The sequence below is a fragment of the Hydra vulgaris genome, chromosome 07, assembly GCF_038396675.1.
Source record: "Hydra vulgaris chromosome 07, alternate assembly HydraT2T_AEP".
In the NCBI taxonomy this organism is placed as follows: Eukaryota; Metazoa; Cnidaria; class Hydrozoa; order Anthoathecata; family Hydridae; genus Hydra; species Hydra vulgaris.
The window spans coordinates 37482210-37509506 of record NC_088926.1 but is presented as its reverse complement, the minus strand read 5'-3'; the positions used below and the strand labels follow the sequence as shown (position 1 = coordinate 37509506).

At 28.4% G+C, this 27297-nt stretch overlaps 1 protein-coding gene across 2 annotated transcripts; it reads left to right on the top strand.

Annotated features, from left to right (window-relative positions):
- The first annotated feature begins 169 nt into the window (after positions 1 to 169).
- Positions 170 to 25108, top strand: LOC100198237 (uncharacterized). 2 transcript variants are annotated; one of them, XM_065801795.1, is made up of 8 exons: positions 170 to 390; positions 15247 to 15403; positions 16676 to 16767; positions 16839 to 16913; positions 17048 to 17141; positions 23326 to 23603; positions 24018 to 24240; positions 24442 to 25108. In XM_065801795.1, the coding sequence occupies exons 1-8, from the start codon at positions 334 to 336 to the stop codon at positions 24549 to 24551; spliced, it is 1086 nt and encodes a 361-aa protein (XP_065657867.1). In that variant the 5' UTR covers positions 170 to 333; the 3' UTR covers positions 24552 to 25108. The 2 variants fall into 2 exon arrangements, with proteins under 2 accessions (XP_065657867.1, XP_065657866.1); XM_065801794.1 differs by having other exon boundaries at positions 232 to 390; positions 16839 to 16928; positions 24442 to 24912.
- Positions 25109 to 27297: the final 2189 nt, after the last annotated feature.

The following is a 27297-nucleotide window of genomic DNA, read 5'->3' as shown; positions in this document are numbered from 1 at the left end:
GACGTTTAGATAAAATTAAACAAAGAAAAGTAAATCGAATCATTTTAATTCTATAAAATGTCTAAAGAAAATTATTAAATCTATTGAAAGTTTTTTTCGTGTATAGAAAGTCTATATAAAGACTTTCTATACACTATTTGAAGAGCTAAAATTTGCGCTTACAAAGTCTATAGAAAGTTTTTTAAAACTTTCTGTGATTATTTTTATCACCGATTTTTATTATGTTTTAAATTTTATTATTTAGCTTTTTTGCACACAACAAAGTTTATGGCGAATTATTTAAATATTGTATTTTGCAACTCTTGAAGATTTTAAAAATAAAATAAATGAAAAATGGATTTGAATCGAGAATTTTCAGTTTTTTACTTACTTAAAGACAGTTCAGTTGAGGTAAAAACTTTTTTTTGCTTAAGTTAAAAGTTTCTGAAATCTGCAAACTTCCAATTTATTATTTAGCAAGTTTGCAGATCATTCGCCGCTCCAACCACGCTAAAAAAGAACGTGCTGTGAATTCGTCGTTTATTTTGACGCAAGTGTATGTTATATATTGTATACAATAGTATACAATATATACGGGCAATTCCACGCTCAAGTGAGTTATTTCGATAAAATGATTAAATAAATTCAAACAAAAACCAAGTAATCATTGGGTTGCCATATGTTTAAAAATTTTAAATTTTAATTAATAATGTTATTTGTGTTATTTTTTTGTTTTAAATTTCAAATTAAAGTCATGCGTCATACTTTCTATATAAATGGTAGCTAAACGACATTTTGATAAAAGCGTGAAATTGTCCTCGTGAGTAACGATAATTAATTTGATTTAAGATATATAAATAAATAGCTGAAACAATCTTTTGAATAATTTTACGCAGAATAATAACTACTTAATTTAATTTAAGAAGCCAGTTTATGTAGGTTAAGTATTTGAAATATTTAACTGAAAACAACAGTGCATTTTTTTCATAATCAACTATAATTCCTAAACTTATAATAATTGTACGAAATTTCAATATACGGGAAAAAAAAAAATTATTTTGGGATGATTCATAAATATATAAACATCTAAGCTGTTAAAATAAAAAATATATATCTAAAAATGTGACATTACAAAAATCAATATGTCCCGTAAGTAGCAGTGGAATCGCCCATACACGTATATTAAGCCTCTGTCTAAACATTTTACGGCTTCCAGTTAGTTTTTGTCATGGATATTTTTATGTTTGTCATGTATATTTTTATTTTCATGTATATTTTTATTTTTAACTTTTCAATGTAATATACATTTTTTTTAATGATAAAAAGACTGAAAGAGCATAATTTTTGTATTATGAGCTTAAATTTAAAAACTTTTGCTGCAGAAATAACTTTTTAAATGAAAAACTAAAAAAAAAAAAGGAATGACTGCACAGTTATTTTTTTTTGATTTGACAGTTCAGTTTTTCAATATGTTAATCTGACCCAGGATTATCAAGGGACTTTAAAGAAGCGCTTTTAAATGAATTTAAAATACTACGTGATTTCTATAAGAAAAATTTCAGGATTAAATTATTGCAGCAAAGATTTTGAAAAATACAAAAAAATGACGAAAGCATATTTGAGGTACTTCTCTGAACTATTTTTTTTACAAGTTGAAAGATAATGAAATTAGAAAGAGAGACTTATTTAAGAAGCTTATTTATTCAGCATCAATTAAAAAATATTTTCTTTCTTTTGCTGTTTTTTTAAGTGTTAGATAAGAACTTCAGAACTTGATCCGATGATTGGTCATTGACAGCATTCAATATAGAGGCATGAGCAAAGCAAACTGCACACTAGTGCAGTCCAGTGCTATTATGGAAAAGTCATAGTAAAAGTAAAATATTGATGCTTATTTTAAACAGCTGTCGGAGGATGAAAAGCGTTACTGAAGGGATGTTCTAAGAAAATTTGTTGAATGCTTGAAGTTTTTGTGCAGCAGAGGTCTAACTCCTAGAGATGACTCAAATAATAGACGCCTTAAGTAATGGAAACTTTCTTGGGGCCTTGGTGATTCTTTCAAAATTTGACCCATTTTTTGCGAAACACTTGGAAAACTGAGGAAATCAAGGCAATGAAATGTTTCATACATTTCATTGACAATTAAGTAGGAAATTGTCTTCTTAATGGCAAAAAATGTTTTGCAGTATATTGGTAGCGAAGCGTCCATAGTTAAATACTTTTCGCTGATTGTTAACATGTAACATGATGAACATATACAACGGCATAATAATAACATACTTAAGCATAACATAAATTAACACACAATAATGTAAAAATATATTTTATCAATAACATTAGCACTAGATCTCATCAATAACATTAGGAATTTTTTCAATGATAAAAAACCTGTACTTCCCTGTAAACTCTTTGTAAAAGACTCCTAGTCTTTAACAAAGGCGTTCGACACAGTAGACTACGCAATCAGGGCCGCCCAGAGGGAGCCACTAGGTATATTTTACCTAGGCACACGGACAAAAAGGGCGCATGCGACCCTCAATAAAAGGTTTTATTAAAATTTTTAATAATCATAAAGATCACTACTTCTTGGAGAAATTTAAAACAGAATCTAAAAGACTCTTATTACAATTTGAATTTATTACCACAGACTTTAAATATTTATTATTCTAAAGTTAATTCAAAATAGAAAAAAAAACGTTGTTATTATCACTAAATGAATATATTTGTTTATATTTGTTATATTTTCTATCATTGTAAGTTTATATTATTATTTTTTGTATATGTTATTTAAAACTGTACAACGATTAACAAATGTAAACACACAAAAAAAATCTTATTAAACATTAATATAGAAAATGTGTATGCAATAGTACATATGTATGTTTATATTACTTTTATCTTAAATCAGTTGAAATATACTACATTTCACGTTCTTCTAAAGACATTTTCACGTTCTTCGACATTTTTAGCATTTTGCAAATTATTATAAAACGGATTATGTATATAGTTGCTTTTATATAAACACAGACAATATGTAAGCGGGGGTCGGTGATAAGACTGTTTATATCTTTTTCTTACTCCGGCCTAAACTTATATATGTAATATGTATTTATTGTAAATTTATCCAACGGCAAACTTTCAAACAGGCAAATTATCAAACGGCAAAAAGAAAGGAAAATTATGTGCATAATTTTGAGCAAAAAATTAAAAAAAAAAATTAAATTTTTTTTTTCTGTAAGATGTTTTGTAAGATTTTTAAAATTTTATAAAATGAAATGAAATTGAAATTTAGGTTAAGTTAAATGGAAATTTCACAGTTTCTTTTTTTTCTGCGTGGAAGGACTGATTGAAATGGCTCCGATTTAAATGTAATTAAAACTCGAATTACATAACACTTACCCGATTCAAAGGCTTCTTTTAAAGCATTATCAATGTTACGTTACATAAATCAGTTAAGTTACTCTTATTCCAACACTTTTTAATTATTCTTTCTCAATATATTTATTCCAATTAATTTGATATTGTGAAATTGCATTTTATTCTTTTTCTCTTTAATTCCTTTGAGAATTAAGTTCTATTAAAAAAATTATATTTTTTATATAATTAATTATATTATATATATAATTAATTATATAAAAAATTCATTTCGATTTCGAAACAAATGAAAAACTTTTTTTATTTTATTTAAAAATGAAAAACAAACATCTTAGAGTAAAAACGTCATGTCATGTCGAAAACGTCATGTCCAGTTTTCGAAAGCATGATTCAGGGTCCCAATACAGAAAAAAAGCTGTAGAAAAAGTTGTGAAAGAATACATGAACAAACTTATACTGGAAAAGTGTGGCTTCGATAAAGTTCAAAAAAAAGGTATAGTTTAACAGCTTTATTTTTTTTTTCACAATCTTATATTCATAATTTTGATCTAAAACTGTAAAAAAATTCTTTTTAGACGGACCATGCTACCAACAGCGTTGATGAACCCTTGAGTTCAAGAAAGCCATCTTCCCCTTCAAATTTTTAAACGGCACTTTTTCCTAGAGATTCTACAAACAAAAAAGTTCCTGCCTCCGTTTTTTACAAAACTTCTCTCAATGAAGAGAAGATTAACAGAGACTGTCTTATTTGGAGTGGAACTGCAAAAGCTTTTGTTTGTTTTCCCTGCTCTATTTTTGGACAAAAGCATAATTTTAGCCCTGGATTTAAGTCTTTCCTCTTGTGTGGAATGGCGGAAAAAAAGATAATTGTCGAAAGCTGGGAGAAAAGATTAAAAGACATAACGTTCAACAAAAGTGTAATGTTCAACATAGAAATCACTACATTGTCTGGAAATCAGCCTTAAAAAATCAGACCGGGATCGATTTAGAACTTGAAAAGTCAATAAGAAATGAGGTATCTGAGTGGTATAAAATTTTACGCTGCGTCCTAGACATCACTCTCCATTTAGCTTCGAGAAATCTAAGTTTTCGATTTGTGTTAGCAGTTTATGTTTATAAAATAATTTTAATGATGCTTGGAATATTAATTTAGATGTAATCTTTATTTCGATATTATGTTCATATTTGTGAAGCTTCATCAAGCACGCTGGATGAGTATGGTTATGGTAATTTTTTTAGCCCCTCTTGAGGTGATGGGGAAACACAATAAGACACTTCATCTAGAAAAAGTTTCTCGTTACCAAAAACAAAGTACAAGAATGCAAGGGCGCTATTTGAGCTGGAGAACTCAAAATGAGTTTATTATGTCATGTGGTAATACTGTTTTCGCTGCTATTATCGAAAAGGTCCACAAAACCATTTATTTTTCCATTATTGTTGATGGAACTCCTGACGTGTCTCATATGGAACAAATCACTTTCGTTTTTCAATTTGTCTGACTTGGATCTGACAACCAATGGATAGTAAAAGAGCGTTTTTTGAAGATAGAAAATCTAGAGTAAAAAAGGGTTCTGACATTGGGAAGCTGATTATAGACGTTTTGGATAAAAATTGAATTGGTTTAAAGAACTGTAAGGGCCAGGACTATGATAACGGGGCTAATATGTTCGGTGAATACAAAGGCCATCATTCTCGAGAAAAATCCTCAAGCTTTGTTCATGCCTTGCAGTGCGCATAGTCTCAATCTCGCTGGCGTTCATTCTGCAGAATCCTCTACTGTAGTCAAGAACTATTTTGTCAACATCCAATTGTCGTATAATTTTTAGTAGTAGCGCCATGTACTGGAAAATTTTGACTGAGGCAACTTGGTAGGTCCCTTCACCAAATGCCCCAAACAAGATGAAGTGCGCGCATAGAGGCTGTCCGGCCATTGTCGAAACGAACAAAAGAAATACTGAAGTCCTTGAAACTTCTTAAAGAACTTGATTTAGAAGATCATCCACTGACTTTAGGTAAGGCACTCAAAAAGTCAATTCAATCATTTGAATTCATTGTCCTGACTCCTTTCTGGTTGAAAACTCTCCTATGTGTCAACGATGTCTGTCTTTTTCTTCGATCACAAAGCATTTCTTTGGATGGCGAAATGAATAAAACAGAATTAATTAGACGACGGATATGTTTTCGTTCATATCTCCATCTCCTTCCAGTGATGAAGTTCCATCTCCTTCTATTGATGAAAAAAAAACTTAGTCAAAAAGAAAAATGAAAAGTCCTGGCAAATTTTAAATAAATGATCTAAAACAAGAGGAGTTGATTGAAGAAATCCGTCATCTAGATGTTGAGCGATTAAATACTTTTGGACAAATAGAATCCCTTTCTTCTATCAAGTTGTTCAATAGAATCTACCAGAAAAGAATTCAGTTAATTTATTATTAGATCCATGGAAATATATATTTCCTTCGATCTGCATTTTTCTTCGTATTTTTAATACAATCCAGGTTTTAGTGGCTGAAGGAGAGCACTCTTTCAGTAAGCTTGCTCTCAACAAATTCAAATTGCGATCCACAATGTCTGAAGAACGCCTTTCTAACCTTATGGTGAATTCAATTGAAAATGACCTTGCTTAGATTTTATTGTACGAAAACGTCATCTATAGTTTTGCAAACAAGAAAGCCCGCAAAGTGAAATTAGTTTGATCTGACTAGTCTTAATAATTAACATTTTATTAATGAAATATTTAATTCCATTCATTTTAATTGTATTTGTATTTTCGTTTTTCCATGTATAACCAAGTTCAAATATAGAGTTGTTTATTGGCAGCAATAGACATACGGGCTAGGGAATGCATCTCGAAATTCTAAAATTCGTTTTGATAATATAGTTTCGAATTGCGAAAATTTTAATATAAGAAAAAATAAAGAAAACAATTGTAAATTAAAGTTATCCTGCATAATACAAGTAGACAGAGAAAACTTTCCTAAATTGCAGTTAACGGTTTCATTTCATATCCATATTTAATAATTTTAATATTAGGTATAAACTCGTGTTCTTATATTTTACGAATTTCAACAGTGTTGAGATTTGCTATTGCAGTGCGGTGTGCATTGAATTATTTGGATCAATATTTTTTAAATAGGTAAGCAAATAATAGCAGGAATAATAGCAGTTTTAATTTAACAACATTATTTGATAACTAATTAATTTTAATTTTACTTTGTTTAACAAATTTAATTATTATTAACAGTACATCCAAAAATGTCTTCAAAGGAAAGTTATTCGGAATACACAAAGCAATGTAAAAATCAAAATTCTGTTTGGATTCATTATTAAAACGGATGTCGTGCAAGATGAAGGTCCAGAAAGCAGCGCATCAAAAATGATGATTACAAACTATATATTCAACAAAAAAGATAAATCATTTTCTGCAATCATATTACGAATGTGTGTCTTAGATAATTCAAAGTTTTCTGTTCGACTATCAATTTGAGAAATTTGTTTTGGGCTAGAGGCGCTCGAGATTTTGTATTACCAAAATCACCTAACTCGATTCGCAAAAATGCGGGCTAAAATGACGCAGGATTTTATAAATTTAAAAGAAGATGGAACAAGATTTTGCTTAACTCTAAATGAATGGACATCTTCAAGAAACCGATGTTAGTTAAATGTGAATGTCCATGGCAAGAAACAGTTTTGGAATTTAGGTTTAGTACCTGTTGAAGGACGTATTCCTGCAGAGAAATGCAGTACGGCTCTGAAAACCACATTGCAAGACAACAATCTAAATATCGATAAAGATATTACGTCTATAACAAACTGATGGGGCAGCTGTGATGCAAAAAGTTGGACGGCTTTTGCCATGTTATCAGCAGTTGTGTTTCGCACATGCAATACATTTAGCTGTAATTGATGCTCTGTATAATAATTCGAACTGGTGAATTGGTGGCTCACACATATACAGAAAATGTTGGTGTAGAAGATCAAGTAAGTGACTTCGATGAATCAGATGAGGAATACATTGAAGATGAAAATGTTGGCTTGGTTGAACAAGCTTATAATGAAGCTTAGCTTGTTGAAACTGAAGAATTTGGATTTTGTTTTCTCATCTAAAAAGTTCGTTCGATTGTAAAGAAATTTTGATTTTGGAGAACATCAAATGATATTCTTCAAGTATACGTGAAACAAGAATTTAGAAAACAGTTGAATCTTATTATAGACACTAGAACTAGATGGTCGAAATGCTTGAAAGGTTTAACAAGCTAAAAAGTTGCGTTAGAAAAGCATTGGTTGACATTGCATCTGATATCGTTATTCTAGATGCTGAAATTTTGTCGAATAAAAACATTATCTCTGCACTTCTCCTAGTGAAGCTTACTGTTGAAGCCCTTTGTCGAGAAGGTGCAAATCTGCTATCTGCTGATGTGGCATTTTCTGTTATGCTTGAGAATTTTGGATCTGATGAACTTTCATTAAAATTAAAGAAGAAAGTAGAAGACCGAATAAGCCAAAGACGAACTAATGTGTCTGGAACTCTTCAGTATTTACACAATGGCGGAAAAAGTGAAATTCACGCATCTTTCACTAGACCATTGAAAAAAACAATAACCAAAGTTATTGAAAGCTTTGCACAAAGATTGATATTTAACACTTACATGAAAACTTTCTCAGACGAGCAGTCAGAAGCTAACGATTTGATAGAAGTGATGTTAGTAGAACAAACAAAGCCTTAACATTAATGCAAAAGTTGGAGAACAAAATTCAATTGAATTTATTGTCCAACATAAAGTCCAACTCACCTCAACAAATAATAAATAGAAGCTTAATTTCAAAAATTAAATCTGAAATGAAATTCATTAAAGAGAACAGCGTTCGTGGCAAAATATTAGAGTTCGTCTACTCACATTTGATTTTGATACGGCCATCGAGCGTGGAGTCTGAGCGAGCCTTCTTAATTGCTGGTAACTTTGATACAAAAGTTCGAGTGAGACTCGGAGACGCAGCTTTAAGTGATCTCTGCTTCCTCAAAGCATATTTTTGGCAAATAAAACAATAATTTTATATTTTTTATTATTAATTGATATACCATATTAGAATGCTTCTGTACTATTTGAATTTGTCATAATTTTATGTGCAATTTTTATTTTTAAAGAAAGTATTTTTTATGCAATAATAACAATGAATTATCTCAAATAAATTATTTTTATTATTTTATAGACATAAAAAAATTTAATTTATAATTCCGATTTTTTTTATTTTCGTCAAAATTTGCATTCCCTAATACGGACAATAAACAGTGAAATTCATGCTTAATTCAATATACCCAGGAATCCAAAGTTTGGGGCACCAAACAAAAATTGACTCTGGGCACCACAAAGTCTTAGTGCGGACCTGAAAGCTATACTACAAAAAATTAAAAATCAAACTATAAAATGGTTTGCAAACTAGATAATAGAGTAAATTGTGTTATTATAGTTCACTATAACAATTCAAAACAGCTAAAAATCAAAGGTAGGGTCTATAAAGGATTTATTCCGGCTCCTCTTCTATTTTTTTTTATCACGCGGTAGTGGTGTTGTGGTAGAGTGTTTGCTTCATAAGCGAGAAGTTAAAAAAAAAATTTGTATGAACACATAGTTCAGACCTAACAAATTATCATTAAACTCAAACAAAACTAAATACATCTTATTTCACTCCAAATAAATGAATCGATTGCCATCGATTTTAACAATCGTAAGTACAGACAAGACAATTATTAAACGAACCAAATCATCTAAATTTATGAGTCTGCTTATGGACGAGTTTCATGAAACCATATTACATAAATGCCATTAATAAAAATCTTTAGAAATTTTGGTCTAATCTATAAAGCAAAACTTTTTTATCATTCAAAAACTTGAAACTTCCTTTTCTTTCTTTATATACAGCCATCATACGCCAATAAAGCATGGGTAAGTACCCATAAAACTAAGTTAAGTTATCTCTATAGATGGAAGAATCTCGCTTTCTAGAACTATACTTTATAAAGACTAACTCATACGAACCTATTACAATAAAAAATGCTTTAAATATTTATCAAATCAGTATATATCAAAATATATTCTTTTTATTCAAATATAAAATCTAAATTGTCGATTTATAAATAACTTTTTTAAAACTAATACAAATATACACTCGAGCTACTGGAACCTATATAATAACTCTGAAATAAAAAAAATTATCCCAATTCTCTATAGCATATTATGATCTTTACCTGTGTAACAAGTTAAATACAAACAAATTCTTTAATATCTCTTTTGAAAAAATATAAATTCCTTAAAAACTAATCTAAAAAAACCCATTTTAGATGGAAGTAATTATATGGAAACTTTCTATTATCTTATGGTTAATTAAAAAATAAAAAATATGCCTAGCAAAAAATTTAACATAACTATAACATATATATATATATATATATATATATATATATATATATATATATATATGTATATATATATATATAAAATATATATATAATATATATATATATATTCATAACTTTAACATATATCTATGCGGTAGTGGTGTAGTGGTAAAGCGCTCGCTTCATAAGCAAGAGGTTCCGAGTTCGATCCTTACCACGTTCCTGTTAGTACCGCGCTCATCTTGTTTCTCCGCGCAGCGGCCTTGTTTGTCAAGGTTCGTGTTCCGGAGTTGTAGAGTTGAGAGAGGGTTATAACCACTATTAAGTAGCCTCCTCATCTGTAGTGGCCTTCTCGGCCTTGAGGAGGTGAATAACAAAAAAAAAAGAAAAAAAAAATATATATATATATATATATATATATAAACATAGCAAGTGGATCGGAAGTCTCCTTTCCTCCCAACAAAACATTTCATTAGGGCCCCAAAATCCTAAAAAATTTTTCTCTAGGTATTACTGAAAAATAACGCAAAAAAAACAGCTTCTTAATTTGCAAAAGAGACCCAAAATTTGCAATTTGTTAGGTCCCCTATTTTGTTTATGTTATGCTTCATAACACGGCAATCTAATCAAGCAATCATATATATTCTGAAAAGTAATTTCATGGATATTTACAAATAGTAATTCTACTAATCTCAAGTAAACACCAAAATATAGATCTTTATATATATAATTCTACTAATCTCAAGTAAACACCAAAATATAGATTTTTATATATATAATTCTACTAATCTCAAGTAAACACCAAAATATAGATCTTTATATATATAATTCTACTAATCTCAAGTAAACACCAAAATATAGATCTTTATATATATAATTCTACTAATCTCAAGTAAACACCAAAATATAGATCTTTATATATATAATTCTACTAATCTCAAGTAAACACCAAAATATAGATCTTTATATATATAATTCTACTAATCTCAAGTAAACACCAAAATATAGATCTTTATATAACTAGTGATAATTATAAGAGTAGTAATGATAATAAGGAGTCGTCCATAAAGAAGGTCATTCAGAATTTAAATAATAACCAGAAGTCTCTGCGCGCGAGAGCCAACATTCTCCTACTTCTTGCCATTAGTCAAACTTAAAGTGACGTCCTTTATGGATGACCCCTAATAAAAATAGTATTTAAAGTAATAAATATAAGAACCACAATAATAATAATAAAAAAAAACAATAACAATTATAATAGTAATAATAATAATAATAATCAAAATAATAAGTCACTTGTTTTTATAAACACAATAGCTAAATATCCATATAAGTTAGTTACAAACAGTTGACTGATAAAACGTAACAACAAGGATATTAAGCAGTTATTAAAGTTAAAAATTATAATAATTATTGTTACGATAAATATTTAAAATTAAAAGAAACAATACTATAACAAAAAAACAAAACAAAAATTTGATAAAAATTAAAGATAAAATTAAAAAAAAAAAAAAAACATCAAAAAAATGAGAAAGTTTAATATTTTTCCACGCATACACAAACATAAATATAAAGATATATACATAAACTTACTCACATGCATATTTGCACATAAATACACACGCGCGCGTACGTACACACACATACATACACATATACAGCTTTGATACATATACATATACAGCTTTAAAAATATATACATTTTTTTTTTTTTTTGCTTTTTTATTTCTTTCATTTTCTTTGCTTCACTTTCTTTATTTTTGTTTCATTTAATTTTCTTATTTTATTTTTTTTAATTTTTTTTTATTTTTTTTTTTTTAGTTAATAAAATCGTTATAAAAAAGCGGAAAGTCTATGCACCTTGAAATACACTGCTCTATATAGTATTCTTAAAAAAAAGAAAATTACCCTAATCTTAAAAAACTCGTCTTAGCACGGCTGTTTCAAGTGAGCTTTACGGCTTCTTGTTATTTTTCGAAAATATTCACGTAAGGGGTGTTACTAATACTTTTATAACTTTTGAAACATTAGAGATAATTTTATTCTGTAAAAAGAATAAAAGCACCAATAAAATGTTTTATCTGATGACATTTCACAAATATATTAAAAAACTTCTTTAATTTTAGAATAAACGCGGCAAATGATAAACTTTAGTTTAAATTTTAGTAATTTGATGTTACTTTTTATCCAAAAAAAAATCAGAAAGAATATATTTTCGATATTTATTATTAGATATACACATTGTTGGACTATTTTAAAAACAAAAAAATCTTGTGTTTAAATATACAAATAAAATTTGAAATTGTTTTTATTCTCATAAAAAACTATTCTATAATCAGTTGGTCCATTGATAAGTTCTTTAAGTAATATTTCTTTGTACACCCAGTTGATACAAGACTCATACTTCATTTTAAACCAGAAGAACGGTTGCTTGGCTCAATAACTTGTGACAATAACTTGTACTAATTCTTAAATCATACTTTTACACCAATTAATATGAGAATTACATTCCATTCGTTAACAAGAGGGTATGTAGGTAGAGCAGTGGTAATACAGAGGTAGAATTAACTTCTAATAATAATAATCGAACGGACATCTAATATATAAAATACATGTTACATATAATAACTGACAATAAATATTTTAAACAAACTGCACTAACATACCAGATCAAATATTACAGAAAATATCTATTTTATTATTTAAAGATTTATACCCACTTTTTGTTTTTAATGTTAGTAAACAATCAGAAAGATTAAAATCATAAACAATATCGGTTCCTGCAGATACTGAAGCTATTGCAGTTGTAATATCTGATAGAATGATAGAATTTCAATCAGACGGAAATAAAATGAATGTTGTTTATAAAAATTTTTTTAAATTAAATTTTTTTTGAAAATTAATTAAAATTTTTTGAAAACAAGTTAAATTTTTTTTTCTTTATTATAATATATAGATCAGAGAAAATTCCGTGTAACTTTGTTTATTTTATACCTCCAAAATTTGTCTCGCCGAAACAGTTGTTTCAATAAAATTCGTTAGTAAATAGCTTGGGAAGTAACGCAATAAAGTTACGTCTTCGGTTAGAAATGTCAACACAAGTTTAAGCGTAAAACTAAAAAAATTGGTTATAAAACATGCCAAGTTTAAAAACATATTCGCTAACATAGCAAGAGGTACATAAAATAATTTTTATATCTTCATCTGTATAAAAGGTTGAAATTTCAATAACTTACGTCATCCATCAAAAAATTAATATTTTACATTTAAAAGAAATAAATTTAAAAGTATAAATGCATTAAAAATTGAGTTATAGTAAAAAAATTACACGGATGACGTAGGAATCTGATAGAATAGACATTCATTGATAAGTGTTCCAAATTTCAACCATCAACCATGTAGCTATGTTAGCAAATCTTGGTTGGCCCAAAACAGGTTTTCCGCAAAAATCGCCAAAAACAGAAAAGTGATCCAAAATCATTTAAAATATTTTAACAATGTTTATTTTTATTTCGTTTAATGTAAATATTTATTTAACGAAGAAAGATAGTTCTTTTATATTTTTTTAATTCAAAGATAAAAGCGTTTATAGAAAAAAAATACTACTAATTTTTAGTTAGTAAATTTTTATACTTTTTTTGCGGAAATTCTTTTTTTTTTTTTAAACACAAAAATTCTTGTGACGTCAAGCTCGCTTTTATATTGAGTGAAACAGCCGTGTTAGATACAAGCAATTATATGGAAATTTTCTTATGAATAATTAAAGTATCATAATCTGTCCAAAAAAAAATAAATCCAAAACTTAAATATATTAAATCAAATCAAATTTGTAAAAAAAAAATAGAGTTTTTGATGACAAGATTTCTCACAATAACTAAAAAATTTTTGTATTCTTGTCTTGTTTTCTCAAAACATAAATTGTAATACTATTTTACTTAATTATATTCATTTGTACATCAAATATATCTAATATTATTTTAGTTATATTAAAAGTATTTTTAAATTTAATTTAAAATAAAAGTAGTAAATATATTATCAAAACTTGTAACAACTATTTAGCTATTTAGTTGTAAAAATATATGGGAAAAAACAAAAAAGATCAAATTAACACATAGCATAATTATCATAATTCGCATCGCTATATGTCCATTTGCTACCCACTCAATTTCTAACTTTCGATTTTCCTTTTAACGAATTTTTGAAAATGTTCAAACTTTAATACTGTGTTTCATATAAATGATTGATAATAACAAAACTTAGTATGCAGTATTAACTGGTAGAACTTGATAACACTGCGAACCAAAATTTTTTTTCTTCAGGTTTTGTAGCAAACAATACGTTTTTTTGCGTAGCATTTCTCATTTTTATTTCAAATATGCAACCCATTTTTTAGCCATCATCTCAAGTTATAAAAAGAATTGGGTTCAAAGCTTTAGAGTTTCAGGTAAAACCTCAAAAGAATAATTAAATTATATGTAAACCTGGATCTCAAAGAAGCATATTTTCATAGAGATATAAAAATAATACTACTTTAAATATAAAAATGAATACTTTTTATATTATTGCTAAAAATATTTTTATTAAAATTGTTTTAAGTCTTATTACTGTGTTACTTATTATTGTGTTACTTGTGTTCATTGTTTTTGACAATAAATTTTAAGTAAAAATATTTATGCTCTCTAAAATCTCTTTGAAAATACACTTCATTTGAGACGCAGGTTAACATTTACTTTTGAATAATTTTCTTTAGACAATATAAGGGATTTTACCCAAAAAGCTAAAGACTTGAACTGAAATTGCTTTTCAACTTGAGATGATGGTGAAAAATGGCTTGCATATTTGAAATCACGATTAGAAACTCTGAAAGAAAAACATGTTGACGTTTTTTTCATCGACGCCTTGGTGAAAAGTCATTACCACGTATTTCAAACAATAAGATTTTGGGATTTCAATAGTTAAAGAATCCCCCCCCCCCCCTTATTTATTTTTATCCTAAATCGTCACTGACTGTATTTTACCATATGTATTTCTGTTAAAACCCTCTAATTCAAGAAATGCATTTTTTTGTCGCATGACACAATATTCGATTGATTCAAAGATCAATCGATGGAGGTCAAGACAAAGATCAATCGATGGAGGTCAAGATTTTATATCTCAATGTATAAATAAATTTTGTTTAAATAAATATTAAAATTTTAGTTAAAGAAGGATAAAAATGGTAAAATAATGATAAAAATGCCGAGTTGTATTGAACTTTAAATTTTTGTAAATGTGAGTTTACAGTCATAGCATCACGTTAGATTTTTGCCTCTCCTGAAAACCTCAATATTTTAAGATACATGGTTATGACTTTTCACCGATAGTAATGTTTGCTACAAAACCGAAAAAAAAATTTTTTTGTTGGCCTGTGTAATCGAACGTTTTTTTTAGAGGGGTTGATTTTAAAATCATAAATTTATTGATGGAATTTATAAGTGAAAATTAATGAATTAAAGGTTGGTCGGACTGAGTGGATTGATGCTACACTAACTAATGGAGAAAATGTGATTGTAAAATGGCCATCTCATCTCAATAATGCTCTGTTGCATAAAGAGTTTTCAAATTCTATAAACACGTGGCAATCGTTTGAGGCAAAAGTCTTGAAGGCAGGTGGTAAGAAAGTTTTTAAAACGTTTTTCGAATTTTAATTTTTTGAAAAGGTTTTAAAATAAAAAAACAAAATTTTTATTAAAACTATAATTTTTCAGCAAGACAGGTTTTTTTAAACTAGTGATGTCACGAATATTCGGCGGCTTAATAAAAAAGGCAATTGTTTAATCGTCTTTCCCATTAAAGTTAAACCATGCTTTAAGTTCAGGTTGTCGTGAAAATAGCATTTTTAATAAGTTTAGAGTTTTCTATACTAATTCAATCTATAGCATTTTCTGAAATTACCTCAGAAGTGCAAGATATACCTGAGCTGGTTATTTTTTAACTTTTCTGGATGGTTTGAAGAGTATGAAACTTTCAGGCATAACTGTAGTTAAAATATTTGGTGGATCAGTCAACAAATAGTGCATACTGTGACACAAGCTATTTATAAATGTCCACAGAGTAGTTGATACACTTATGCACTACAACGAAGCAGGTCGGAGCCCTCAATATAATTAAGTGTTGCCGAATATTCGACCAAATATTCGTGCCATTTCTAGTCGTAACCGACGATTTAAATGATTAAAACTGTTCTTTATGCATCTTCTTGAGTTTTTAAAGCAAAATCTACGATTAGATATCATTTATAATAAAAATCCTTGCACGCACTGCGCTCAGCTAAGCTCAGAAAATTTGGTAATTTTTGTAAACTTTTATTTATATATGAGAGTGCAATTTTGAGTAGATCACATGTGCGGCCTAGTGTTTTTCTGCTTGCATAAAGGTAAGTGTTAAAAAAGATGTTGCTCATTTTAAGGGGTTTCATTGAATAACACTTTAAAAAAAGTATAAAAAATAAGTTTTCATGTTTCTTTTTCTTATTTTAATATATGATGTCAAATTAAATTATATAGATATTTAAGAAATTAAAGTGTTGTAAAATTGTCTTGCTGGCCTCATATTTCATTTTTATATGATTTTTTACATTTTACAAGTTGAAAATTGAAATAAATGCTATAGATCAAATTAAAGGAGATGTTACAAAGATGAAAGAAGATGTTGCGGCAATTTTTAAGTGAAAGTAAAACTGTAAAACTTGATATACCTTTTAGTGTGTTTTAACATTACATAATTTGAAGTTTACGTACGTTAGATACTTGCCTACACTTTTGTTAACGTTAATTTGTATAAATACAAATTCCGAAACAGGAATCTGGAGCAAACTAAAGAGCTTCCATATGGGACAGTTCAGTCTGTAATAAAACACTAAATATTTGAAAATATATCTTTTAGATGACATTGAAGAGTTAAAAATATACGTAAACACATTTGTAAAATCACCTCTGACAAATAGAAAAGCTGTATCAGTTTTACAACCACTTCAGGTTAGTTTATAGTTTATTTGAACAATGTATTATATTTTATGACAGTTTATAGCATTTATTGAAGATTTTAGAAAGTAAAGACAAAAGCTTATAGAACAAACAAACGACAATATGTTGAGGAAAAAGATGAAGAGGATTTCAAAAATGTAATTCAAAACATGGTTTTTAGTTGATTATTGATTTTACTTGTTAGTAGTTTTTTTTTAATTTGATAAAGTTTTTTATTTGATAATAATGTATCATTAAATTATGCAAATTTTGAAAACCTTTTTTTCAATAGCATGCAGAAAAAGTAGCTAAATTGGAAGCAGAAATTGAATTGCTTCAAAGAGAAAATAATGTCTTAAGGGAAAAACTACAAAAAAAAGATGCTGGTCAGTTTATTTTATTTACATGTGAAGCTAAAAATAAATAAAAATTGAAGTATATAAAACCTAAAATACATGAAGTTAAAAATGCATAAAGCTCAAATATATAAAACTTAAAATATTTAAAACTTAAAATAAATAAAGCTCAAAATATATAAAATTTAAAACAGTTTAAAATAATAGTGAGAATAATACTTTTAATAAACAGTTATTTCAGTTAACAGTTATTTTAACCAATTTTAAAATGGTTGCTATCAAGCGATTTTTAACCAAAAAAGTTCCTGTTGTTAAAATAAAATATTTTTATAGTATAAAAAACTTTTCTCTTAAAATCTTTATTAATTTTAAAAAGACTATTACTTTTTTTTTTCCATTTCAAACTAATCTCTGACAAATATTACTCTAGAGTGTAGGTTTCGGAATTTAAATCAAATTTATGAAATGGAAAAGTTGTATTATAATCGAAAAAATGTATTTATTTCTTCTCCAAACAAAGTTTGTAATATATAATGTAATGGCAGTCGTGGTCTTTGATCGCACGCTATTCCTGACCGCGAAAATATTATTTTATTTCGGCAATTTGATCCTGTTTTTACTTTTTTGATATTTTGAGCATGCGTAAAAAATGTCAGCAAAATTGTCGGCCGAAAAAATTACTACTAATGATTGTTTAATAATAATAAATAATAAATTTTATTTAAATTATCTAAAAGTATTATATATAACTTCTTTTGTTTGTGAAAAATTTCTATTCGAGCATAGAAAAAAATTTGCATTCAGGCATAGTAAGAATTTCAAATTTATGTAGGTTCAAGCTTATGTGAATTGACCAGATTTTTTACAATGGAGTCTGGGAACTTTCGTTGTCATGTATACGGTAAGGGGAGAAAGGGAATTTGAATATTTTCAAAACTTTTGTTTTAAAAACCCATACTTTATTTATTTTAAGCCAGAGATATGAGCAAATAAAAAAAAAAAAAAAAAACCTTAAAAAACTGTATAATTCGATTGTATATAAAATTAAATATGTGTTAGCTTTTTGTTAAAATAAGATAATTAATGTAATGTTTATAAAAATAAATAACAAAATCTTTTACAAATAAATTGTAATAAAAATCAAAATAAATAAAGAACATTTTGATGAAGATATGAAACTTTGTTTTTTTTCTTTTAAATTTAGTCTTGCGTAAAAGATCTTACATTTTTAATTTTTCTTTTTCTGGAATGTCAATGAGAATCTTAGATTTGCCCCTTTTTCTGTCATTATTTGTCTTTTGCTTGCAAGATAAATTTTTGGAAATGTTTTTAAGGATTCAGGTGTTATAGTATGGTTTGATTGTAAGACATTCGAAATAACTTTTTTTTTTAGCTTATCAATTATATTTTTTGGACAGTTATCAATAGAAAAAATTATAATTTTAAAGGGGAATATAGTTTTAGAACTCTTTCAAATGAAGGCAGTAAATCGGTTCCTCTAGTTTTACTGTAATTTATCAAGCACATATATGCACGCTATGGAAACAGTTGTTTACCATTAGTTTCATACTCAATGAACATTGGTACGCCTATTCGATCTATTAATTCAATTCAAGATATCGGTAAAGTTGTATCTTCGGATACCCGCGTTGAAGATCATAACTAACTCAAAATAGAACTTGAAAAATAACTCGAACTCAAGCTCTTAAAGGAAACCTCTCGATTTCGAGCTCGCGCTGCGAGCTTATAACATCATAACCGAGCTAAGCGCCGAGGTTGATACGATGTTATTAGCTCGCGCTGCGAGCTAATAACATCGTATCAACCTCCACGTCCCTGGTAGTACCGCGCTCAACTTGTTTCTCCGCGCAGCGGCCTTGTTCGTCAAAGTTCGTGTTTCGGAGTTATAGAGTTGAGAGAGGGTTATAACCACAATTAAGTAGCCTCCTCATCTGTAGTGGCCTTCTGGGCCTTGGGGAGGTGAAATAACAAAACAAAAAAAACAAAAAAAAACATCGTAACCGAGCTCGGCGCCGAGTTTGTTCGGACTTCCCTGCAGGGCGTACTTTTACACTCAATATACTTAAGTAATCACTCTTTAACTGAAATAACCCTTAATTTTGTCCTGAATTAACACTTTTATTCAACTGAGGCAATAAGGATAAATAAATGAAGTGGTCAGAACTTGATAAATCAAAAAAAAAAAATCATTTATTTAAACTATACGTTGTTAGACAATTTATTAGGTAATAAACTTATTTTAAAACTCTTAAACATTTGAATAATTGTTTCATAAAAAACATACTTGAAATAATAATCAACTTATACATACTATAATAGTAAATATAGTAATTACGAAATGAATATAATCATTTATGCAAAGTTATACAAAATTTACTTTATCTAAACTTTATCTTTTTTTTTTTTAATTGTATTTATATAGACAAAACTTTTTTGTTGATAATTATTTTTTTAATAAATTAATTAAAATCACATGCTTTTAAATATAATACAATAAATATAATAATTAAGAAATAAACATAAATATAACTTTATGCAAAGCTATACGCTGAAAATAATTTAACGTCATTTTTATTTTGATTTTGACTTAGCATGTGTATTCTTGTCGTTTGTATTATACAAAGATTTCTTGACGAGTTCTTCATTCTTGAATCCGGCTTTTGCCATGACACCTGCAAACACAAAAATTCAATTAAAGCATTTAAAATAGTTATAGTATTTAAAAATAAAAATGCAACATTTATATATATATATATAAATATATATTTATTTATTGCATTTAATATATTCATTATTATATTTATATAAAAAATAAATATGGAAAAGTATATTAGAACTTATTCAGTGCTAAAACATTGAAAGAAAATAATGCTAGTTACCGAAGATTGCTGGGCAGATTCGTGTCTTTAAAAGAGCGACACTACCGCAAACTCTTCCAGTATAACGCATATTGATGTGCAGATCATCACTGAACAACACTTCCATTATCTTGCGACCAGCAGCCATATGCCCTAGTTACCGGAGGTACTTTGCACCTAAAAAAGGTGACATTAGCTCATAAGTATTAACAGTCATAAGAATTCACATAATTACTATCCTATTCATCATTCACCTATTTTTTATGAAATTAGTCATTCTCAAGTTTAAATTCCAAGTCTTTGATCTGGGAGATTGCGCACAATGGAATTTATCCAAGGTAAACATCCTTAAGTGGCTGAACAAGCTTGACACTATCGATCTCCTCATCAGATATGTTACATAACTTTATTGTTTTCTTTTTAAAAACAGCGAATAAACCTAGTGCATCTTGTATTTGCATTAAAGTGGTATAAACGAAATTATGAAAATTTGATATTTTATTTTATAACAGTTTAGATTGAAGATAAATAAAATGAAATAAATAATACATATTTTTGTACATATTTTATAAATGTACATAATACTTTTACATAATACTTTTTGGTTAAAAACTGCAACGACTAGAATTGCAATGCATCACACGCTGTCACGGGCAGAGCCAAGTATTTGTCAAATTTATGTCTTGTGTCATTACTCCCAACTTTAGACAATGGAGTGGCAGCTGTCTTAAAGTTTACCAACAAATCATACGATTCAGGGTGAGCTACACTCTTTTTTTAAAGAAGGCAGTTCATCTGAATGCAGTCATTCAGATCAACTCATTCTCTAAAGCTGTCTATATCCTCATTCCTGCTAATTGGCCGAAATTTATAACAAAGGGCTTCTTATGTGGACTTGAAATTCCAAACCAAAAGTATGACCAAGAGAATCATCTCTGCTAATACTCTGCTATTTTACAGCTGTTAATGAGTCCATTATTTCGAGGATCTCAAAGTTTGGAAACATTTTTACTAACATTAAAACCGTTAAACTGGATTTTAGAACTGTATCTTTATTAAGAGATAACAAGTTGCATTACCACCATCAAGAAGGAGGAGTTTGCTTGTATTTGCTACTGCTACGCTGTTATTTATTATGTCTGTACCTAGTATGCTATATCTATATATCTATACTGGCTATCTATTTGCCTCTAGCAAGGGCATTGTACTTAGCTTCTATTGGACAGAAAATATTTTGATCAAACATGTGATGCTGCAATAGTTCTCATATTTTTATTGGATATCATGAAAATAAAGTTTAATAATTTCTACTCCTCTCAGTGACGGATCCAGGATTTTTTGGTGTTTGAGATGCATTGAGACAAATTGATGAGGGTTTAAATTTTATATGGTCATTATTTATGAATGCTGAAAGATAATATTCTAAAACTTAAAATTTGTTGATGAATATAAGTCTAGTTGAGAATAATGCGGTAGTGGTGTCGTGGTAGAGTGCTCGTTTTATAAGCGAGAGGTTCCAAGTTCGATCCCCACCACGTCCCTGGTAGTACCGCGCTCAACTTGTTTCTCCGCGCAGCAACCTTGTTTGTCAAGGTTCGTGATTCGGAGTTATAGAGTTGAGAGAGGGTTATAACCACAATTAAGTAGCCTCCTCACCTGTAGCTGCCTTCTCGGCCTTGGGGAGGTGAATTAAAAAAAAAATAGTACAAAAAATATTTTATCAATTTGTTGCTCTCGCTCACATTTGGGATAGGGGGAGGGGGGATGAAGTTAAAGAGCTTTTTTGTTCCCAGCCTCCAATCATCACAATTTTTTGCAAAGCATCATTATTTGAAATAAGTCTAAATATACAAATGTTTGGAGTTTGCTCCATGTCTGGAAGTTAGCTTATCTCAAAAAAACACCAAAAAAACCTAAATCCGTCACTGACTCCTCTGTACCAATTTTTAACATAATTTTTTATGAACGATATGTAGATGAAATGCATAATGATAATTTTTAATGAAATTCGAGAGTTTTTTAAGCACCTTATTTAAACAACATACAAATGTTTTTAAGCACCTTATTTAAACAACATACAAATTTGAAATTTGTTATAAAAAGAGTATTAGATCTCTTATTAAATGTATTTATTGGAAACTCTTTTTATTAAACGCATTTAATAAGACTCTTGTTCTTAATCTAATTCTTTTTTCATTAAAACTTGATCTTATACGTTGATTTGATTCATTACATATATTTGAAATGAACCATGTGGCTTGGATAGACAAAAATTTATTGAAATAAATTGTATCTTAATAAGTAAATGAACCCTTTTGTTTTAAAAATTGTTAATACTTTGTTTATTAAAAAGTTACTTTAAGCTTGTATTCATCTGAATTCACTCCAATTATACAAAAATAAAAATTAAAAAATTTATTTTGATAAAATTATTATATACTACTAATAAAATATAAGGTTTTAAAGATTTTGCTTAAAAGTTTTATTTCTTAAGACTTTACTACATAAATCTCATATTGTTTATAAATTTTTATATGCTCTAGTGCCAGTTATCATGGCCAACAACACGGGTTTTGAAGTGAAGGGGCACAATCGCACAATCGTCTATTTCTTGATAAAGTCTTCTATATCTCGAATTTTCTCTGTAAAAAAAAAAAAAATGTTCCTTAAGAAAAAAAAATGAAGGTGGGGGGTGCCCCCCGGCGTTGTCAACCCTGGTTATATTAGACCTTCAAATATTTAAAAACTAGGATAAATAAAGTAATAAACAGTTGTATAACTATAAACATTTAACTTTATTAGTTTCAAAATATCTGACGTAATTCTTTTGAAGTTTAAATTCAAGTTAAAGGTAAAGAAGATTAATTGAGAAAATTTTTAACTTAATGAGCAAATTTTTTTTTATATTACAAATTATTTAGTTTAAACTTTATTTATTTTATTTCGGTTATATTAGTTTTAAACGATTAGTTAAAAATAAAAAACAAAAATATCGATTTGCTACTCACTAAGTTTAATTTTGGCTATTTACTTTCTGTACTCAACTTTATTGATTTATTTGAATGTCTAGTAATATTAATCTAATATCTTGGTATCATCGTCTTGTGATAAAGATACCTGGTCGTTATATCTACATAGTCTAGTCTTTTTAGACCCCAAAACAAAAATTTGTTCAATTCAAAAAATAAATTGGTTTATTTTTTAATATTGTTTAGCTTTTTCACACTTAAAACTTCCAAATGTAAATCAGACACGCCTAGTAACCAGGTTTTATTTACCAAATTTTTTTTAGTTTAAATAATTTATTTTTTAATAACAGTTGTTCATTTTTTTAGGAATTATTGAGGCATTAAACTTGCTAGAAAGTTCAGCCACAGAGTTGTCAAATACACTTTATCACCAGCCAACTATTCTTTCGTCTGTTTTACCTTCTCATCGTAATTCAAAATATTTAAACTCGCATGCTTCAAACCAGCCTGCAAAACAAACAAACGAACCTTCTGAATCATCAGCATGCCATTTAACTCCTTCTTTATCAATTTTATCTGACACGACTTTTTCTTTGTCTGCTCCAAAGTGGAAAATACCAACATATCCTGATGGTTCAAGTAGAGTAAGTTTTTTTTCCATTTTGATTACAAGATTTTTTCATAAAGATTTTTTCTTGATTTAAGTTTTCTGTACTTTTTAAAAAAACTTTTTGCGAACATGTTTATTAAACCGAGTTGCGTATTTACAACTAATTACAAAGTATAGCTTTTATTTTTTGAAAAAACTTTTGCCTTTTAATATTTTCAAGAACCAATCATTTAAAATATCTATAATAGATAACAAAACTAAATATTTAGAGTTGCTAATTAAATTAACTTTGCAAAGATTGCCAATCTAAGGGGTTGTCCATAAAGTACGTATGCTCATAGGGGGGAGGAGGAGGGGAAGGGTCTTCAAAAAAAAAAAAGGTACTTCATAGACGACCCCTAACTGCTTAGAAAGGACGGAATATTTGACGGTTTTATTATTTATTTAGATGCAGTTGATTTCTGGCTACAATGTTTTCATCGATCATGTCAAGTATTATGCATGTAACAAGAAACGAGGAACAAATAAATTTGTTAGTGATCTGCTGTTAGCATTAGTTGGAGATAGAGGTTATCTTAGCAAAGTTAGTGTCTCTGGAAAGAATAGTAATGCTCACGCCAACAAAGTAGCAAAACCAAAGATTTGTGAAGATCTTTTAGATGCTGTTATCGGTTTATATATAAATTTATATATATATATATATATTTAAATTTCACTTTGTATTTAACCATTAGTTTTTTTTTTAATTTTCTGTTAAATTACTAAGTACAAATTTCATTTCGATATTTTTGAGATAATTTTGCGCTTTTTTATAGTTTATTATAGTTACATAATAAAGTACAATAAGTTCTATAATGACTTTTTATTTTTAGCTTGTGTTTCACAATTAATGAATGTTTCTTCAAAAGAAGTACGTACAGCCATTAAATCGAGACTTAATATTGCTTCGAAACTTGAAAAAGAAAAAAATCGAACTTCCTAATATTGGTTCAAAACTTGAAGAAGAACAAATTCGAACCTCCTTATATTGATTCGAAGCCTAAAGAAGAAAAATATCGAACTTCCTAATATTGCTTTGAAACTTGAAGATGAAAAAAAAATTTTTCAAGAAAATATATTTGTTAGTTAAAAGGAGTGTAAAGGAAGAAGTACTACATTTCTAAAAAATGTCAAAAGTTTATAAAACTATTTTGTATCATACAATGGATCTAAATTACGAAATGCTTGAATATCCCAAATTTCTATGGTAAAGAGTTTGTTGAATAACTTATAAAATAAATGTTGAAAATGTTCACTTTTTTAAACCATCTTTTTAAATAAATAAAAAAAACAATCGTTATAAATTGCAGTTTGTATATCCGGGGCCGGAATATCAACGAGGCAGTTTGGGTATTTACTCCAGGCCTACAAAGTTTGACCTATGAAAAAAATCTTTGTAAAACCTATGAAAAAAACAAACATTTAAACATAAAAAAATTTAAAAATCATAATTATATACCTTTATAATTTTCTTAAAGTTTGGAGATTCAGACAAGAAAACTTTGGTTTTATTTACTAATGCATCCACCATAAGATATATGCTCCTGCGGCTTTTTTCTGGTCTTGTATAAGAACAATGCAATATTGCAAAGTTTTTAGGGTTTTTTGTTTATTGCATAAACCATTCTAAAAAAAATTTAGTGAATATCAAGTTTTTACTGTTGCAATTTGATAGAAAAAGGAGTTTATAGATGTTCATTCTATAAATCTTCAAGTTGCTACTGAGAAGCTAGAATGATAAAGCAAGCAAAGTTCTTTGATGAAGGTGAATTCAGTGTCACGGATACAGTTTTGATACCCAGAAAATAATTTAGAACACAAACCTTTCCTATTATTATTGATAGGCTCCTACAGGAGATGAAAAAAAGGAAGGAGCAAGGCATATCAGAAATTATCAGATAGATTCAATTTCCTGTTACAAATAAAAACATTTCAGTTGTTATGGAAACTTCCATGGTGGGAAGGGGGAGAGAATCCTAATTTTTACCAACTGCTTAACATAAATTTTGAAACTGTTTTTTTAAAGAAAATGTTTGATTTTAGTATGACGTTTCTTCAGTTGAATCATCCTTTAACAAGATGTTTGTGGTCAATTCCTTTACAATTTTCTTTTTTGCACTTCAGTCGCATGAGACTATCCAACCTTTTATCACTTATTGTTGTTCTCAGTGATTTTACAATCTTGAGTTGATTGAAATAACGCTCGTTTGAGCTACAACATGAGCAGCTGTGATTACAAGAATGTATAGTTTATGTGCTTGTTATGTCTTCCAGTTTCTTAGCTGGTGTTCTTGATGACTTAAAATCTTTATAACCTTCTTCTAAACAGATATCTAACAAAATTTCCACATGGCTTTTCAGCGCATAAACGTCTTGAATGTGATCCTTGTATCAAGGCAGAAAAAGTTTCTTTGCTTTTGTTATGGCTTCAATACTTAAATTGTCGTTATTCAAAGGAATACTAAAGATTTTGGTGATAAGAGAAAATATTTTCTTTATTGCTGCCAATTTTTCAGTTAAACCCATAGCTTAAGAGTTTATCACCTCTTTGAATTTCCGATAAAATGCTTTTATCTCTAGGGTTGTTAATCTATGGTGTCGTCTATAATTGTTTTCTGCGTTAATGTGTAATTTCCCAGAAAATATCACCACACTTTCAATCAAATCTTTGATAGCATCTGTGTCGTAACTGATATTTGTCTTATCAAAACATTCAACTGATATCAAAAGTCTTTCTCGAATCTCACAGTTTTTACTGTCCATTCTTAAAACTACACTCATTATGTCCTTGTGTGACATATCATGAGTACTGTCGGCCATCACAGAAGAAAATTGGATTTGGTAATTTCATCAATGGTCTGACTCTTCAATTCAGTTGCAATTAAACTAATCATTTCATTTTGAGATGATAGACTCGTGTATGTACTCAATCCAGGTTTTTAGTGTGGGATTGTGGCGAGAGATTCACTACTGCAATAAAGTTATTTTGGTGAGCACTGTCAGATTCCCTAAACGCTAGCCCATGACTTAAAAAGTTTTGCATGTTTCAATCAGAATTTTTTATTTTTTTATTTTTAGAATTTTTTTATTCTGCACTTCTAACTTTTGTTTTTCTTTTTTACTTCTATTGCAGTTTTCTTGTTTTCATCAAAAAGGTGATCTATATATGTCTATATTGCTTTTTTTTCATAAAAAAATGACAATATTCACTTAATGTAACTTTATGCACATGAGAGGTAAAGTGCGCCTGAACCGGCTTAAGCTTGTCTTTCCCATAGTTTTTCATCTTGGACCAAGACCTTCCCGCAAGATTTATCCAAGCATCCTCAGATTTTCTCTTTTTTCCAACACCCTCGGAGAAAAAGCAGCAGACAAAACAAAATACAGCATCCTTCTGGGTGCTGTATTCTAAATGTTCAAACTCTTTGTACCACTGGGAATCAGATCTATTTTTACCGTCACTTGGAGTAAATACTATTTTTTGTTGTCTGTAATTGTATGTGGCCGTAAACTTGGGTTATAACTTATCAATGCTAGTGCATCTGATTTGTCAATTATATTTTGAGATTTGATATCAAGTTTCTGTAAAAGCGTTTCTCATTTCCATTTTTTGACATTTCCACCACAGAACTTGTTGCATTCACAATTTCAATTGGAGCAAATTTTTCATTTACTAATTTTTTTTACAA

What these genes read in the sequence shown, in the direction of transcription:
- LOC100198237 (XM_065801794.1), top strand. Translation starts at nt 334, where the DNA reads ATGGATTTGAATCGAGAATTTTCAGTTTTTTACTTACTTAAAGACAGT. An exon ending in CAGTTTTACAACCACTTCAG is followed by an intron (nt 16,768 to 16,838) that starts GTTAGTTTATAG and finishes TGAAGATTTTAG; the next exon opens with AAAGTAAAGACAAAAGCTTA. An exon ending in AAAATGTAATTCAAAACATG is followed by an intron (nt 16,929 to 17,047) that starts GTTTTTAGTTGA and finishes TTTTTTCAATAG; the next exon opens with CATGCAGAAAAAGTAGCTAA.